The 19,545-nt window shown below is 39.9% G+C and overlaps 1 protein-coding gene across 1 annotated transcript in view; it reads right to left on the bottom strand.

The window, feature by feature from the left end:
- Positions 1-475: 475 nt before the first annotated feature.
- The window catches only part of SH3BGRL2 (SH3 domain binding glutamate rich protein like 2), a 73,242-nt gene continuing 54,172 nt past the window's right edge, over positions 476-19,545 (bottom strand). Inside the window, exons 3-4 of the mRNA XM_043439456.1 lie at positions 7,201-7,281; positions 476-3,495 (exon numbers count right to left, since the gene is read on the bottom strand). Coding sequence (XP_043295391.1) covers positions 3,484-3,495; positions 7,201-7,281 — 93 coding nt within the window. The 3' untranslated portion in view covers positions 476-3,483. The remainder of the gene's footprint in view (positions 3,496-7,200; positions 7,282-19,545) is intronic.

Below are 19,545 nucleotides of genomic sequence, written 5' to 3'. Positions count from 1 at the left end.
GATGGAGAAGGAATGGCAACCCACTCCAGTATTCTTGCCTGGAAAATCCCTGGACAGAGGAGCCTGGCGGGCTACAGTCCATGGGGTTGCAAGAGTTGGACATGACTTAGCGACTAAACCAACGAACCAACCAATGGAAGAGAATCCACAGCCCAGCGCTTCAGCGTACTCAGGAAACCAGTGTCAGCTATTTGAACCAAGCAAGGGGTGAGTGATTTAACACCATTCTTGGTCCTGGTCACTGAGATGATTCTGCAGTCACCTCCAACACACACACACACACACACACACACACACACACACACATGTAAGTGCCTCTTTGAGTGGTCAATGAGCCATATGCATTTTTACAACTAATCTACGGCTTTCAATAGGGGTTGAGTAGCCCAATTAAATAGGAAGGTTCAAACAAACACAAGAGTAAAATTAGAAAAGGTATAAGACATGTTAGGGAATAAAAACTCCATTTTCAGACTGTGTGTTTTCTGGAATTTATTCCTCTTTAATGCTGAATATAAAATCTGAGATTTCATCAATGCCTTTAGAGACAAATGCATACAAATTGAAATCTAAAAACAATAATTTTGCAGATCAAAGTGGGTCTTGACACTTTAGAAAAGATATTAAATGAAAAGCATCTGTAGAAAAAGCAAAACCCTATATAGCGGAATCAAATTAAAAAAACAAACAAAACAAAACAGCAAGAGGCTTTGGTACCCTTTAACAACAGAGAACAAATAAGTTTAGTTCATTATTAAATTCATGTAATATAAAAACATCTACGTGGGAGTGTTGGATAAATCTATAAACAGAAACAAATCTAAAATATATTAGAGCCTGAGAGAAAAAAAAAAAATCTTCCTTTTCTCCTCTTTGATTTTAATAGAACACCAGAATCTGGAAAAACAAGTACTTCCCCAAATAAATGTTCTTCTGGTCTGCATATACCAAGCAGGATGGCACTCTATATTTTGTCTAATTTTAAAAAGGCATAATCTGATTTTTAGCAGCACATTTCCTTTGCTCCAACAAGCCTGCTGTAGGAAAGAAAAATTCTGTCTTGAAATGCTCCTGATATAATATCTATGTCTACAATTCCCATCCATTTCTTTCCTAGGTGATTATCCAGATCTAAAGGCAGCTAGTTAAAGAAGGGATGAAGAAAATCATTATGGGTTTGGAATTTAGCTGGTAAAACACCACAAGTAAGGGCATGATATTATCTGAACACAGTGTGGCTCAGGTAAGCCCAGACAGCTCCATCTGGACTCCGCAGAGCCTGGATACCACGGGAAATACCACACAACATGCTTCTAAGCTCACTCGTAACAAGCACAATACCAGCTCAAGCTGGTCTCTCCTATTTCTTTGCTGATCAAAAAAAAAAAAGTACAGGTGAGGGTAGATGGTGTGCAACTGTCATAATAATTTAGCTCTCCTATTCATCTAGTCTGCTTAGGAGAATCTACTACAATCAGAGTAATTCAAAGGTTTTGAGACAAACAAGTCTGAGTAGCTTTCTTGGTCTGGCAAGTATTGTATTGATCCTATGACCCCAGAATTTAACTCCCAAAGACTCACTCTTACCAAGTTGCTTCTTGGTACTCACTGGCAAGAGCAGACAAAATGTAAGTTAGATCACAGTAACATTAATGTTTTAAACTGCTGTATCTTAAAAAGAAATACTAAGTCTTATCAGACTTTAACACAATACCCAGTTCAAAAACAATTTCCTGGATAGTCCCTGGGATTTATCAAGTGGAATGTGACCTGGATTGTATTTAATGCCAACTAAGCAGTCATACTCATGATTTCACAGAAGCTTTCCTTGGAGAGAAAACTGTGGATTATGTGTCTGTTCCAGTCAAGTAGGAATCAGTGGAATGCTTTCCTTCTGGTTGTAGTCCTGGACTACAAGCCTCAGGCTGGGGATGTCAGCTTTAGCATTCAACAAGTTCTTAAGAAGAGTCCACATTTAGCAAGTTGGAGGGAGAGAGAACACAGGTGATAGGAATGCAATTCTTTTGTTCTTTTCCTTTCTTACAAACTTCCTGCTCAGAATCTAAAGGGCAGGTCCACCATCAGGATGCTGAGAATAGCAGAATATCTTACACAGTCCTCTGAGAGCTTATCCTATGCAAGACTATTCCTGGGTTTGGCAACTAAAAACTCTTAAGAAGTGGGAGCAGGGACAAGGATGCAGTAAAAGGAGCCTCTGCCTTCATGAAGTAGACAGGTTCAGTATTTATCTGCATCCACTTCAAAGGGAGCAGAGACTTCACATGCTGCGTACTATCCAGAGTGAATCTCTGACAGCCTCTTTCTTGTACATACTCTGTTCTGAAAAATCACTGGTGCTCATACATGGAATAAGAACATGTACCTACATTACTCTGAAAATCTGGGACTGAGCACTGGCCAGAAATATGAGTTGGCAGAGTGAGAGGACCAGTGAAAAGTAACACAGGAAAAAAAAATTAAAATGTATAGCAATATTAGTTATTTTTTTAATATGCTTCATCAAGGGTTCCCAAAATACATCTAACCAAGATCTTCCTTTTTCAAAAAATATAATCCTTTCACAAAATATATAAGCAGCTACTAGTTAGGGGAGCTGCATTCAAAAATATATGTGCACTTATGCATACTAAGTTGCTAGAGCTGAAATACCTTCAGATATGAGTCAAGATAATGTCCCCTATAAATTTACTATCTAATTAGTGCACCTCTTGAAATATACCTTTTATGCAATCTTATGCATTAAGTGAGACTTGCCCCTTGCAAGAGATAAAGAAGCATGTATTTTTCAAAATAGCAATTCTTTTCATCCCTATAACTCGGTTCTGATCATATACGGTAATCAGCTATGATTTCTGGACACATCAGGAGGAGCTTGGAGGATTTAGAGGGGTAAGAATTTCCATCACCAAAAGGAGGCTAGAGCATCTAACTTTTTCTACAGTTATGACAAAGCACTGGAATATTTGTGATTCTGCAGCCAAGACCTTCAGCCCTTTGTCAACCAACATTGCTATTTTTCTTTCTGATCAAAATATTCTAAAAGCCTGGCAGACTAATTCCAAGGATTTCACCTAGGTAGTCAGAAGAGAAGCAGGTTTGAGCAATCCTGGCATCAACTACAAACCAGGGCAGACCCAGTATTTTCTCTCTGATGGTGCCACCTGCTTATCACTCAGTCATTCAGGAAGCACACCTCAAACAGGTGACAGTTCCTCTGGGTAAACTGAGGCAACTGCAGGTAACTCTGAAAATAAGGAAAAAACCCACCACAGTCCTGATTTGGTTTAAAGCAATCATGCAATCCCATTAGACCCAAGTCTTCCCCAAACACCTTTTCCATGGCAAGCAAAGTTACTGATAACGCATGTGGCTTCTGTCACAGTGATGCATTAGGTAAGCAGGTGTGCGCCAAGTACCAGAGGGGACTCTGAAATGCATCTCCATCTCTTCCACTTGTCTTCGCTAAGGTTCTGCCTATTTATTTAAAAAAAAAAAAAAAAGAAAGAAAGAAAGCTAGTTATTGCATTACATGGACAAGAAAATTTACCCTGGCAAGTGATCTATATTATTTATTCATTTAATTTATTTATTGGCCGCACCATGCAGCACGTGGGATCTTAGTTCCCCAACCAGGGGTTGGGAGCCCCTGCACTGGGAGCATGGAATCTTAACCACTGGACCCTGGCAGTGATATCTGAAATGTCAGGGAACAGAGGGGCTGGGAATCACAATAAATCACCCTCATGTGACGGGTAAGAGTGAATCCTAGGTTTCAGGATCAGAGCCCAGATTTACGTCACATGCACCTGACCTGCCAAATAGAAAAGGGGAAAGGAAGCCACCTGTTTTCAACACTGATGAAACGCCTCTTGCACCTGGGTGAGTGGGGTGGGGGGCAGTTACCGCCTCACTCAGGGGCCCCGCAGAGGATAACCCGAGGGGAACATCATCACACCTATTGGTGAACAGCTGATACCTCGGTCCCCCAAGAGCCACCATGACCCAACCACTGGGGGCTGACCCCCGCTGTGGGCAGGGGGAGGGAGCTCTGAGAGGAGCCCTGTATTGGTTCAGTGCCCAGGCTTTACGTGGTTACATGTTTTCAGTATCAGCCCTGAATGGGGGAGATCCAAAAGCACAAACTTCCATTTCAGGCTCTGTTTTGAGTCTATTATGAGAATGAGGTTGATGATTTCCTTTGAAAATTATTCGTGAAAAGGTCTTTTCTTGTAGGGAGGTACCACAGTGAGCTCCAGACATCCAGAGGAGGGTGTGCCTCTGCTCCCTTACTCCCAACCGGGGTTTGGACAATTCAAGGAATAGAGAAATGCGGGAAATCAGTATTTTAAGTATCAGCAACTCACTTGAATTCTTTAAAAACGTACATGCAGCAGAGTGTCAGTAGATATAAGGATGTTTTTGGGCACTACTAAGAATACAAAAAGTTGGAAGCAAATTGGTGTTCAACGTATTCATTATTATGCAGGGCACATTGGCTCCGGATGTGTCTGTCCTGCACGGATGTTTTTCTTCTTTAATGTAATTAAATTTTATTCTGAAGCATGACTATATATCATCCCATTATACACACACACACATATCATATAGGATGGTGCAGGCCACCATTCTGTGACCTTCTACCATCCTGTATCCCGTCCACTCTGAACACGGACCAGTGTCTACATCTGGGTGCTGAATGTTCTTTTCCTATTGAGCGTCTCTCCCCTCACTGTTCCACAGAGCAATCAGAAGCTAATGGAGTCTTTATGTCCCCCGGGTGGGCTAGCTCGCCCTGTCTTTCATGTGCTTGTGCTGCAGAGAGGGTTGGAAAGAAGATAGGAAAGGAGGCTCCATCGTATAGCATATTACACCCATGAAGGCTCCATCTAGGCCTTAAGAGTGTAGACTGTATAACGAATTACTACCAAGGTACAAAATAAATACGGATTCCCAGGTGGCTCAGTAGTAAACAATCCGCCAGCCAACGCAGGGGACACGGGTTTGATCCTGGGTCAGGAAGATCCCCTGGAGGAGAAAATGGCAACCCACTCCAGCATTCTTGCCAGAAAAGTGCCAAGGTCAGGAGCCTGGAGGGCTACAGTCCTTGGGATCGCAGAGAGGGGCATGACTGAGCACACATAAAATAAATAACTAGAAAGGGGGGAGATGCTGATTTGCTCTTAAAGACACTTGTACTTCTCTCCTACAAAAATGAAGTGTGAGTTGCTATTAACGCTTAAGGCTTTGAATGGTTCATGAGGGTAGCACGTACACTACACCACAGGCTTCCGCCTGGGCTCCACGGCCTCTTGCTCACGTGTGATTCACTCAGGAGTCTGAAAATGGGGGTCGGAATGGGTGGGGATGCCCAGAGCCCTCACTGCTGATGGGATGGTCTCCTGAAATCAAGCAAACCTCAATGGCATCAAACCAACCTTGGGACTTCCCTAGCGGTCCCAGTGGTTAAGACGCCAAGCTCCCAATGCAGGGGGCACAGGTTTAATCCCTGGTTAGGAACAGAGATCCCACATGCTGGGCAGCCAAAAATAAATAAATGAACTCTATGCCTGTGGTGATAGTTACACAGCCCTGTAAATATACCAAAAATCGCTGAATTGTGAAAACAAGTGAAATGTATGGTATGCAAATTATAAATCCATTAAAACATTTAAAACATAAGACCAACTTTAATCCCATGACCACAAGTTATGGGAGAAGGCATATTTTACAGATCATAGGTTTCCTAAAAAATTTCTAAGAGAATATAAAGATTTTCAAAGAGTAAAAAAAGTCAGCCCACAGAATCTCAAAGGAATCTACATCTTCGGGGAAAATGAGAACAAAGATGGCAAGCACACAGTATTTTTCAAAGATGTTTGCACAGACACTGTCCACGGGATTTATGCATCCATGAGACTGCTCTTATCCCAGTTTTTTCCAGTTCTTTGAAGATAAATCTGGATTGTTTAATATCTTTGTATGAAACACATTATAAAAATACTTTCATTTTCCCAAGTATTCCAGTGTTCCATCTTTATAAAAATAGTTTTAAGAGCCTTTAAATATTTCATGTGTGGGTTTTGCCTCTGTTTAAAACATGTGCACATAAACCACCCACCACCATCTGTGGACTTACTGATGTATAACAAAGCACAGTTTCACATTGGCGAGGAACTACAGGTGCTGCAGTGTAATTTATATTATTGATAGTCTCTGCCTTCCTCCCACAGGTGTTCCAGAAAAGGTACAGATCCCGGGTGGCCTCAAAAGACCTATTACTTATAGACATCAAAGTTCCCAGTAATGCTGTTTCATTTCAACTCAGTGTTAAAAATAGAAGCTTTAGAATTCAGTCTCAATTTGAAATACAGTCAAAACCTCCATTGCCATGTACATAAAGACTGCAAGAAAATACATCAAAAATGTTTATGTGGTCTTCTCTGGTGACTTTTTATTTTCTATTTTATACATTTTGCATTTTCCCATTTTTTTAAAATGAGTCTAGGCTATTTTCATAATCAGAAAAAAAAGTATTTTTTAAAGGGGAAATAACACTAAAAACATTACCTCATTTAACAAAGAAACGGTTATTTTTTATTTTGAAAATGAATTTATGTGCTTTACAAAGTTACAATAATATATATCATCTATAGTTCTAAATGTTAGAAAAGCTTGAGGCTTTTACATTTTCTAAAAGACATTTGACACAATACAGTGGCTTCAAAAACACTTGAACTAGTTTAGGAATTACCCTTTTTCAACGTTGACCATTTGTTACTGCAAATCATGCCCCTTCCAATGTAAATGACTTAAATAGGAGAAGACCTGAAAAGCATGGCTTTGATTCTTTTTCAAAAAATGTAAAGTAATGTGAGCTTGCACTTTAAACTAAGAAGCACCTATGATTTTTTGCTACCTTAAGTTTTTCTTGGAAGAAAGCAGTCCAAATTATGAATAAATTGAATTTTAAATAAAGATAAATTCTAATGTACAGCAACAGTTAAAAATGAGAAAGAAAGAAAGCCACATCTTTATGTGGCTTTACCCTGGGCAGTCCTAACTGTGCACCAAGAAAGCAAAAGCTGAAAATCTGGAGGACTAGCTGCACACTCCTTTCCCCTCAATCCTTAAGAACAACTCAAGAAAGATACATTTTAAAACAAGAGAAGATTAACCTACCTTTGACGCCAACTGTGATTTCAGGCCTAAGAATGAAAAGACTGTGTTGCTCTCCTTGGATTCAAAAAAACTGTCATAATCCTAGAAAAAGGAGAAGGAGAAAATAAACAAAGCAAACGATCATATTTGTACTTGGTGCTTTTGACAAAGTCTTTATGTCAATAAAAAATGTACCGCTGTTCCATCCAGGCCAGGGAAAAGCTACATAAATCTACTGGATTTGCTCTGTTTGAGTCTCAACATATGAGCATCATGATGAAGGCAACACATTTTTAATCCAAAGCCTGTGACAGGAATTAAAATGTAAACCATTGACAACAGAAAGGAAGTCAGAACATGCTCACTCGCGTGTCAAACTAACATTTATTTGTGTGGAGTCACTCTGACCCAAGATTTTTACTTAAGCATTTCAATCTGGAAAGCAGCCTCCCAATTCCACTCTTGATATTTTCTTATCTGGGGCTTAAAAAAAAAAAATCACTGCGTAAACAGAGAAGTTGTAAAGGTTTCCGTGTGTCAATGTGTGTGCTTCTATTCTGCTTTTGAAGTTTCTCCACATTCTTTGAGACTATGTCTTCAGAGAGAGAAAAAAAAAAAGATCAAGTAAAACCTCAAGGAGGAAATATTCTCTCTAACATTTATCTTTGCCTCAGACACAGAATCACTTTTCTCTTCCTACTTTCGAGAGAGAGGCCATCAAGGGGTTCTGGCCAAAGTTTTCATCACTTGTTTTATTTTCCAAAGTCTGCCTGTATAATAAATACTATACAGTTGCTAAGCGGATGTGAAGGGCGGGGGTGCTTAAAATCTGACAGAAGTCCCTTGGGTCACTTTACGCAGAGGATAAACATCGTAAGCAGACAACGATGAGCATCAGCGGTGGGCATGTGCTCTGGGTTCACTGTCTTATCATCAGCACGTCATTCAAAGGTGATTTCATAATTTTTAATGGGAGAGGTTTTTGCAAAATTATTTATTTGATTTTCGGTTGTGCTGGGTCTTCCTTGCTGCACACGGGCTTCTTTCTCTAGTAGCAGCGTGCGAGGGCTCCTCTTCGTCGCGGTGCACAGCTTTCTCATCGCAGCAGCTTCTCTCGTTGCAGAACACAGGCTCTAGGTCGCCTGGACTTCAGCAGCTGTGGCGCATGTGCTTAGCTGCTCCACCGCACGTGGCATCTTCCTGGAATGGAGGGGGAACTCGTCCTCCCCACCCCCACTGCATTCGGCGCCCCCCCCCCCCACCCGCGCCCCACGCTGGTGAGGATTCTTAACCACTGGACCACCAGGGAAGTCCAGCATATCATTTAATCCCCACCACCAGGTTAGAAACTGGCTCAGAGCAAAGAATTATGGTACCCAAGCTCGACAGCTGATGCGTAAGAGGACTGAGATTTGGGCCCAAGTTTCACTGGTGCCGAAATCAATGCTTTTTGTATTCTAAGAGGCTTCTTGCCCAAGAGGAAACCAGGTAAGGGGCACCCTGTACATGAGTCACTGAGCCCTAATGAAGTCACTGCTGAGCTGGGTCAATGGCATTACAAATACTTCTGAAACCTGTCTAGGAATCTAAATGAGAGTCGATGACTCAAGAGTAGAGATCTGCTTCTTGCAAAGCAGGCCTCAGTGGATGAAAAATCTTTTAAATGACTTGCCTTTGCATAGAGACTCTGTTGTCCAAGTGTTTTAGTAAGTTGCGTCTCATCTGGCTTGAAGGCAGCTTGATTTTTTGTGCCCAGTCATCCCAGCCCCAGGGATGCGTGCACAGCTCCTTCTGTAGATCTTGGAGCAGTCACTCCTGCTGTCATTTCGGATCAGCCCTGAGGCTAGTCATCCCCAAAGAGCGGCCTTCCCTGACCATGCCAAGAAGGAGCAACACTTCTGAAGAGGGAGACTCTTCAGCAAATACTTCTTCAGCAAACACTTCCTTGGAAAATGGAGTTTTAAGCTGAAATTTTTTTAGAATGAATAGGACTAGATAAGTGAAGGGCTGGGATAGGAGCCTTTGGGACAGGAAATAACACCAGGGAAGAGCAAAGCTGGCAGATATGACCGGGATCAGCATGTGCCAGACTTTGGAATGCAAGAGAAAGATTCTGAATTTCACCTTAAGTACAAAAGGAAATCATGTGCAGGTTCTAAGCAAGGGAGCAAGCAGAATGATCTACATGGTTTAAGCTCCCTACAAACAAACCTTCAAGCTGTGAACTTTCAAAGATGTGAATGTATGCTTGCATGTCCAATCACGTAAGTTCACACGTCTGGTGTACACTGTCCTGAGTGTGCATTCTCTCCAACTGGCTGAGCTTTTGTGTGCTCACGTGTGCTTTTGCGTACAGAGTACAGTAAGGACAGTATCCTTATTCCAAGCACAGGATGCTGGAAGCAAGCATAAAAGCAGCGGTACACAGCTGACTGTCTTAGCTGGGTACCTAGGCTAACTTCGTTGGATTCATGAACAAAATGGACTGACGAACGTGCTCTCAGAACAGAACTTGTTCATATGTAGGGGACTTACTGTATTTCCTTTAAGAAAACCCCCGTGTCAAGCCTGTGGAGAGTGGCTCAGAGGGAGGGAAGCAGGGAGAAGTGAGGCGCTCACTGTGGGGATTCAGGTAAGAGATGGAGGCAGTCTGAACCAGAACAATCGTAACAGGGATGGACAAAGTGGAAGGAAGAGACAGGGAGGAGGAATGGATTGTGCTCAATTGGGGAACTGGCGCAGAGGTTTAGTGAGAATTATGAATTAAAGCAGCTCTCATACAACTGATCAAACAAACAATCTGGTTAAAAAATGGGCAGAAGACCTGAACAAACATTTTTCCAAAGACATAACAGATGGCCAACAGACACCTGAAAAGGTGCTCAACACTGATCATCATCAGGGAAATGTGAATCAAAACTACATGAGATATCACCTCACACCCATCAGAATGGCTATCATCAAAAAGACCACAAACAAAAAGCGTTGTCTAGGATGTGGAAAGAAAGGGAACCCTTGAATACTGTTGTGGAGAATGTAAAATGGAGCAAGCACCATGGAAAACAGTATGAAGGTTCCTCAAAAAATTAAAAATACAACTACCATATGATCCAGCAATTCCACTCTCAGGTATATATTCAAAGAAGACAAAGACTTTAACTCAAAAAAGATTTATACATCTCCATGTCCACTACAGCACTATTTACAATAGTCAAGATTTGACAGCAACTTAAGCGGCCATCAACAGATGAATAAATAAAGAAGATGTGGTACATATATACAATGGAATAGCACATAGTCATAAAAAAGGAAGACATTTTCTTCATTGGACTTGGAGGGTATTATGTCTAGTGAAATAAGACAGAGCAAGACAAATACTGTTTGATATCACTTACATGTGGAATCTGAAAAATAAAACAGACTGTGAAGTGTGAAAGTCATTCAGTCATATCCAACTCTCTGTGACCCCGTGGACTGTAGCCCACCAGGCTCCTCTGTTCATGGAATTCTCCAGGAAAGAGTACTGGAGTGAGTTGCCATTCCCTTCTCTAGGGGGTCTTCTTGACCCAGGGATTGAACCTACGTCTCCTGCATTGCAGGAAGATTCTTAACTGTCTGAGCCACCAAGGAAGCCCAAAACAGACTAGTGATTGTAACAAAAAAGAAAGACTCACAGATATAGAGACAAAAACCAGTGGGAAAGAAAGGAGAGACAAGATATGGGTAGGGAATAGATGGGTACAAAATACTATGTATGAAACAGATGAGCCATAAGGATATATCGTATACCACAGGAAATAGAGCCAATATTTTATAATAACTGTAAATGAAGTACAGACATTACCTTGCCAACAAAGGTTCATCTAGTCAAGGCCATGGTTTTTCCAGTAGTCATGTATGGATGTGAGAGTTGGATTATAAAGAAAGCTGAGCACCAAAGAATTGATGCTTTTGAACTGTGGTGTTGGAGAAGACTCTTGAGAGTCCCTTGGACTGCAAGGAAATCCAACCAGGCCATCCTAAAGGAAATCAGTCCTGAATGTTCATTGGAAGGACTGATGTTGAAGCTGAAACTGCAATACTTTGGCCACCGGATGCAAAGAGCTGACTCATTTGAAAAGACCCTGATGCTGGGAAAGACTGAGGGCAGGAGGAGAAGGGGATGACAGAGGATGAGATGTTTGGATGGCATCACTGACTCAATGGACATGACTTTGGGTAATCTCCGGGAGTTGGTGATGGACAGGGAGGCCTAGCGTGCTGCAGTCCATGGGGTCATAAAGAGTCGGATACGACTGAGCGACTAAATTGACTGAACTGATAAATGGAGTAGAACCTTTAAAAATTGTGAATCACTGTTGTATGCCTGAAACATACAATATTGTAAAACCCATACCTCAATAAAAAACAATTTTTTGGAAAAGAAAAAAAAAAAAAAAGGTCTGACCTTTGTGACTTAAGGGGAAAGACCAGAGGAAAAAAAGCAGGTTTGAGGATAAGGTTGAAATTGACTTTCAAAATGTTAAATTTGAGAAACTGTATGAGACACTGAGTGAAGAAGATCTCAGTGGAGCACTGGGAAGTTTCAAATGACTCTAGGTATTACAGATTTCATAGAATTTTTTTTCATGGAAAACTTTTAATAAAAATTATATCTCAATTTGATGTAGAATTTAGGCAAAATTCCATGAAGTGAAAATGTTGTTACTGATATTCTTTGTAACAAAGTAAGTCTAAATAGTTGAGTAGCATTTCATTGGCCCTGGTTCAGGAAATAATCCTGTTTGACACATACTTTCTCTACCTGATCATGTGTCACTTATATTCAGTGTGGTAACAGGAGGACGAGTGCTAAACTACATCCAGCTTGTCTCATCATTTTAGGTATCTACCATGTGAAAACTGGTGGACTTGTTTCTCTCCACACCATATTCTGCCACTACTTGATCTAAATTCTTTTCCTTATGGAACCTCACTCAAAGCCATGGTTCTAATTAAATTGAGATCCCTAGCTCTGATTCTCCTCTCAGTTCTGATTCCAAGTAAGCAACTGTTCAAAGACTCTTTAAAAAATTTTTTTTTAATTTAAAAATTACTTATTTATTATAAACTAAATTATTTATTTTATAAAATAAATATATTTTATTAAAAATACATTTATAAATTTATTTATAGAAATAAATTTTGGGGTCTTGGGTGTGTGGGCTCTAGTTGCAGTGTGTAAGTGTCTTGTTACAGAGCATGGACTCCAAAGCGCAGGTTTGAATAGTCATGGCTCATGGGCTTAGCCACACTGTGGCATGTGTTGTCTTCCCAAACCATGGATCAAACTGGTGTCCCCTGCATCACAAGGCAGATTCTTAACCACTGGACCAGCAGGGAAGCCCTGTTCATAGACTCTTAGACATAATGGTTCTAAACGGCATGCTCTTCAAGCTCTTCCTTCCATCCCACAGGCCGCATCTCTCAGAAGAGTGGCATCGCCATCTAACAGGCTCTACCAGTCAGAAACCAAGGCGTCAGAGAGCTCCGCTCTTCCCTCACCAGTAACTATCTTACATTTCCTTTCAACCTCTCTATTTTTCTACATCAGTCTCATTGCCCTAAGTCAAGCTAGACATGTGCAACAGCACCTCAACACACCAACCGTCCTCCAGTCTCACCTATCCCCCCAGTCATTCTCAAGTGAGGATGCACTGATCCTTTAAAACTGTAAGCTGGCGCTCAGCTCAGCGCTCTGTGGTAACCTAGCGGGGTGTGATGGGGTGGGTGGGGGGAGGCAGGTTCTTGAGGGAGGGCATATATGTAGACATAGAGCTGATTCACTTCCCTGTACAACAGAAACCAACACAATCTTGTAAAGCAACTATACCCCCGATTAAAAGGGGAAAGCCCCAAACAAACAAGCAAATGCCAATTTGATCATACCACCCTCCACTTAAGTCCTCTCCTTCAGGACTTATTGCTCCTTGGGGAGACGAGGGGATTGTATTCGAGTTATGTGACAGCTGTTTTAATTCTTAACTCTCCCTAACCTTCTACATCAGTTCCACAATTGAGTATGATCAACTCTTCCTCCAAAATATATCTCCAGTCTATCCATTCCTGTCTTCATTACAATGGCTCTGGTTCTACCTGCACCAAACCAACGTCTGTCACACCTTCGTTTCTGGGAAATTGAGTGGTACATACAATCAGACAACCTACTATCTAAGTCATGACCACGACCAACTCATTTAACTTCCTCAGATGGCTTCTTACTTCTGTATCAGACACGACCAAAGCCCCTTGAAGCTTCAGAACTCGATAAAATGATGGCACATTCAGTGAAGCTGCTCTTAAAAGGGCCGTTAGCTGTTGTCCAGATGTAAAGTCTAGTCCATGTATTCCAGTTCCTAGAGATACCTGTTTGAAGAGTTTACCCCTCTCTGAACAGGAAACAGATTTAATAGAACAGGTAAGGGAAAGGCCAAAGGTGACAGAGAGAAAAAAAAATTGAGGACTAGTGACTTTGTTATCAAAATGTTATCCCTGCTCTTGAATTCAGAAAGACCTTTATACCTGGTTCTACCTAATGAATAATCTCTGATGTCAGTGTGAAAACAGAGGAATGAAGAAAAACTAATAATATAAAAAATGAAAAATGAGAAACAGTACCTGACTCAATCTCTACAGATGTAGTGTGAATTTTCTTTAAAGACCAAAGTGCTAACATGAAAATATAGTGCATGCAAAAGCTTATTAAAAGGCAAGTTACAACAAAACTTAATGTTTAATTCAGGTTTCAGTGTTTATATTAAAAACCTTATTCTTAAAATGATTCCAGTTCTCCACATCACAAAACTGGAAATAAAGTCAACTCTCACAAGCGAGTTTCATACATAATAAAACAAGACAGACTGTGTACACAGAGAAAAATATGTAACATTATAAACAACCCATTTAACCACACTGAACCAAAACTATTCTTAACAGGAGGTGATCTTAAAATTTCTAATACTATTTTACTCTTAAAAATTAGATCAGTCATCAACAAAGAACAGTCATCAACCAAAGTTATTTAGAAATGTCAGACATTTAGAAATCTCAGAAAGGCAACATTACTTATCTATACAAAAAATTCTCTTAAACTGTATTTCTGTTATAAAACTTATAACCATTACTTTTAGTTTATGAACCTTTAACATATCACACTCTGGCCAGAGGGCTTCTGACCTGAATATTAAATCGAATGCTCCCAACAGTTTAGAAATTGTCACCTAAGGTAATTAATTCTTCTTCTGGAGTGATGAATACAAAATTTGGCAAATAACTTTAAAAGCAAAATAATCCAAAGGAAACTATTTATAAAAGTCAGTGTGAGAACAGTACCTGACACACACCAGGCAAAGAGGGTGATGAGCTGTGTCTGTTAATAAATGACCAACAGATCATGTTTTAGGCAATCTCATGCTAGTAATGTAATTTGAGTAAGTTCTATTTCTACTCTAAGTTACTTATAGATTTTAAATCATTATGTAAAAAATGTATCTCCCGACATATAAAAGCTTTTGAGTGCTCTGATGAATCTCAAATTGTAAGAAGTTATTTTCTCTGTCATGTTGAGACAAAGAGTGAGTGATTGATAATTTAAAATCTAGACCTTCTTAATGCCTTCTTTTAGAGATAATAAACTAAACAGTATGATCTAATTTGAGTAAAACAGTATTAGAAATTTTAAAATCACCTCCTACTAAGATAGAAGTTCTTATATTATGGCCTTAGGCATTCCCCAATAAAAGAGAAAGATTGGCTTTCTTAACAAAATTCATTTCTATTTAAAAGAAAACACACCAGGGCATATACTGCAAAAGTTAAAAGCACCGCATTTTTTTTTAAATTTATTTATTTATTTTTTTCAGTGGGTTTTGTCATACATTGACATGAATCAGCAATAGATTTACACGTATTCCCCATCCCGATCCCCCCTCCCCCCTCCCTCTCCACCCCATTCCTCTGGGTCTTCCCAGTGCACCAGGCCCGAGCACTTGTCTCATGCATCCCACCTGGGCTGGTGATCTGTTTCACCATAGATAATATACATGCTGTTCTTTCGAAACATCCCACCCTCACCTTCTCCCACAGAGTTCAAAAGTCTGTTCTGTATTTCTGTGTCTCTTTTTCTGTTTTGCATATAGGGTTATCGTTACCATCTTTCTAAATTCCATATATATGTGTTAGTATGCTGTAATGTTCTTTATCTTTCTGGCTTCCTTCACTCTGTATAATGGGCTCCAGTTTCATCCATCTCATTAGAACTGATTCAAATGAATTCTTTTTAATGGCTGAGTAATATTCCATGGTGTATATGTACCACAGCTTCCTTATCCATTCATCTGCTGATGGGCATCTAGGTTGCTTCCATGTCCTGGCTATTATAAACAGTGCTGCGATGAACATTGGGGTGCATGTGTCTCTTTCAGATCTGGTTTCCTCAGTGTGTATGCCCAGAAGTGGGATTGCTGGGTCATATGGCAGTTCTATTTCCAGTTTTTTAAGAAATCTCCACACTGTTCTCCATAGCAGCTGTACTAGTTTGCATTCCCACCAACAGTGTAAGAGGGTTCCCTTTTCTCCACACCCTCTCCAGCATTTATTGCTTGTAGACTTTTGGATAGCAGCCATCCTGACTGGTGTGTAATGGTACCTCATTGTGGTTTTGATTTGCATTTCTCTAATAATGAGTGATGTTGAGCATCTTTTCATGTGTTTGTTAGCCATCTGTATGTCTTCTTTGGAGAAATGTCTGTTTAGTTCTTTGGCCCATTTTTTGATTGGGTCATTTATTTTTCTGGAATTGAGCTGCAGGAGTTGCTTGTATATTTTTTGAGATTAATCCTTTGTCTGTTTCTTCATTTGCTATTATTTTCTCCCAATCTGAGGGCTGTCTTTTCACCTTACTTATAGTTTCCTTTGTAGTGCAAAAGCTTTTAAGTTTCATTAGGTCCCATTTGTTTAGTTTTGCTTTTATTTCCAATATTCTAGGAGGTGGGTCATAGAGGATCTTGCTGTGATTTATGTCAGAGAGTGTTTTGCCTATGTTCTCCTCTAGGAGTTTTATAGTTTCTGGTCTTACATTTAGATCTTTAATCCATTTTGAGTTTATTTTTGTGTATGGTGTTAGAAAGTGTTCTAGTTTCATTCTTTTACAAGTGGTTGACCAGCTTTCCCAGCACCACTTGTTAAAGAGGTTGTCTTTTTTCCATTGTGTATCCTTGCCTCCTTTGTCAAAGATAAGATGTCCATAGGTTCGTGGATTTATCTCTGGGCTTTCTATTAAAGCACCGCATTTTTAAAACTCACTATAAAGTTTCTAAATGGGCTTGCTGAATTTCTTATACTCAAAAACACTCTCTATAAAGTGTTTGTAAATACACATCTGCAAACTGCACATTATAAGACAATCCCTGTGACTAAAGAATATAATAATCAGTTAATATCACCTCTGGAGAAAAACACAAGTACGTAAAGCATATACAAGGGAAAAAAACCCATTCAGTTTCAGAAGCTGGTACATTTAAAACAAAGGCTGAAAAATTCACTCTGCTTCTAGCGCCAGCTACTCAGGAAAAGAAAAAAAATTCTGGGCTATAAAGATATCAGCATAACTGAGCACTGTTACAAATGGGATATTTATCTAAACGGTGCAATTTTAAGAATAGAGCTTAAACAGCTGTTAAGAAAAAGGGAGGGGGGGAAGCTTCCATTACCTATACTTGGGTTTGCTTTTCAAGTGAAAACCAATGTTAGAGACATTTATAAGCTCATGATAAAATCTACAACAGGTAGAGCTCACAATAGTTTCATTCATCCACAGAGCTTACTTAAGAACATTACCCGTTCACCATGGTTAGACTATTATGGACTGGACAAGCATTTGAGACAAAGGCCTTAAAGTTCTTTGCCCTTTAAGCGTTCCCTAAGAGCATGGCCAGGAAAACCCGCAGCAGCCACTCTGCAAAGCGGTATCGCTTCCCACGCTAAGTCGATGACAATTATGTGACAAACCCATATTATTTCTACACGCCAAGGGCCTCTCCAAACAGACGACCACAGGGAACAGAAACAACACGTGGCCTGCAAGCAAACAGTGGCAGCAACCACCTCTAAATGAGCCAAAGAGAATGTGGTTTACCCCAAAGAAGAAATTCTTTTAAAACATTCTTGCTAAGACGACAAGAGTTACTGCTGCTGCAAATGCACACAGACTCCTTCCTGAAATTTCTTTCAAGTCTGAGAGTAGCCTCTGAGCAGAATGTCTTCATTCAGTGGTGAAGGACCATTAATGCTACAGTCTATTTTGCGAAATCTTGATATAGAAGGAAAAAATAGTTGGCGGCTCCAATCCCGGTAGGACAGGGAAGATGCAATTGTCTAAAATAGCTTTATTCAACAACTTAGGCCAAATACCAAAAATATGAATAAGTCCAAAGCTGAAGATTTAAGATTCCTAACTTATGTTTAACATTTCTGACTGCTCTGATACAAGAGGGCAGAGCAAGCAAATACATCTACCCAAGTGCCCACTGAAACTGGGTGGGAAAAAACTTTGTGCTAAACATAGCAAAGGCAACCGGCAATAAGAGTTTAATAAATACCCAGGGGAGTCAGTGCAAAGGCTAAAGTCAGTTATGAGAATCTCTCATTAATAAAGTCATTCCTCTTTAAGCCTCAGGAATTTAATAAAATAGGATTATATACCCTCCACTACAACTGCTCACACAACTAAACAGTTCCATAGAGAATAATATGTCTGAAACAGTATAAATGTGACATATTTACATAGTATAGAATAGTTATTACAGGTATAGAAGACAATGTCACTGTTCCAAACTTAAGCAATGCCATATGTGTGTACCCACACGTGTGTGTATGTGTGTGCATGCGTTTGTAAATCAAAATGGGGGAGAAATGAGAGAAGCTATATGAATTCCAATTTCTCATCCTCTAAAGAAAAAAGCAAATACTGTCCAATTTAAAATCAAGGAATACTAGTATCTCTACTATCTAGAACACAGGGAGAAACATATAAGAGAAACACATGAAAGAAACATATCTCCATGTTTCTCTATATCTCTATTTCTCTATGTTTTCAGAGAGGTGATAACTTCAAATCACAAAGCAGCATATCTCATAAAGAGGCTGTATCTTGGGAATCTGGGGGAGACTGACCTTTCACCATGGACCCTCCTGTCGACAGACTTTATTATCTTAACACTGATATTAACATGGTCTTAGTGCTTTACAGTTTTGTTTTCTTTTCATTAACTTCGTAGGCTCAGAAAAGAGGAAAAATTTAACAAAAGGAAAACCGCCAGTTTGGATATCTATTACGATACACTGCTATGCATACAGCTGGGGTGCCCCGAATGGATGGAGATGTTCAACATTCAGAGCACAAGCCATCATTCTCATGAAAGACACGTCCCAGGGATGTGTCACTGTAGAATATTGAGACGAACATCTCAGTGAGGTGAAAATGGGAGATTAAACATTTATAGAGAGAATAAAAAACAGGGTTATACAGAAGAGATAAAACTGCAAAGAATATCTAATTAAAATGCTATGTTTCTGGGCGTCCAGTAATAAAGAGGGATTGATATCACCCTTTCCCACCACCCTCTGGTATCTGTGAGGATGTTGCATTAGATCATTTACAGTAGAACATTTGAAGAAGATTCCCCTCGATTAGATCTCTGATCTTTTAGACAGAAAACCTTGGAATACAATTTTCAAATTCAGATTGAAAGGTTTCTAAGAAAATTCTACCTGCGGGGCAGGTGAGCTTCTAACAGAGGTGATTTCCCCAACAGAGTTCATTGTAAAATTTATAAGATGGTTCAATAAGCTTGCTTTTGAGATATCTGGCTTTGAGTTTTATTAATAAACAGGAATGCAAAATGATCAGGACCTTGACAAGGCAAGATCCAACAGACTGGGTTAGCTACCTGCTTGAGTGAAAACATCTGGGGAGCTATTCACCCATTCCTAGAATCAATTTTTGTTAAAATGTTCTATGTTCCTAGTGTTCTTGTAGGTACCAGGTACTAAGATAAAATATGCCATGGAGTCTGCTGAGGGTGAGCACAAGGAACTCAGAGACCGGTTGAAGGCAAGTCATGAAAAAAAATTCTACAAGCTGAAGGTCACATTGAGAGTAATGAGGCAGGTTTGGGCACGACGCGGGGGATAGGGAATAACCAGCGTCCTAGTTAATTAGAGAGAGTCAACAAAGCCCATCTGAACTGAGCTTTGAAAGAGAAACAGGACAGAATTTTGTAGGAGGTAAAAATCATAGGACTTGTTAATTAAAAGAGTATGGAGATG

The sequence above is a fragment of the Cervus canadensis genome, chromosome 20, assembly GCF_019320065.1.
Source record: "Cervus canadensis isolate Bull #8, Minnesota chromosome 20, ASM1932006v1, whole genome shotgun sequence".
In the NCBI taxonomy this organism is placed as follows: domain Eukaryota; kingdom Metazoa; phylum Chordata; class Mammalia; order Artiodactyla; family Cervidae; genus Cervus; species Cervus canadensis.
Note: the sequence above shows the minus strand (reverse complement) of the source record. Positions and strands in the feature narration are given on the sequence as shown.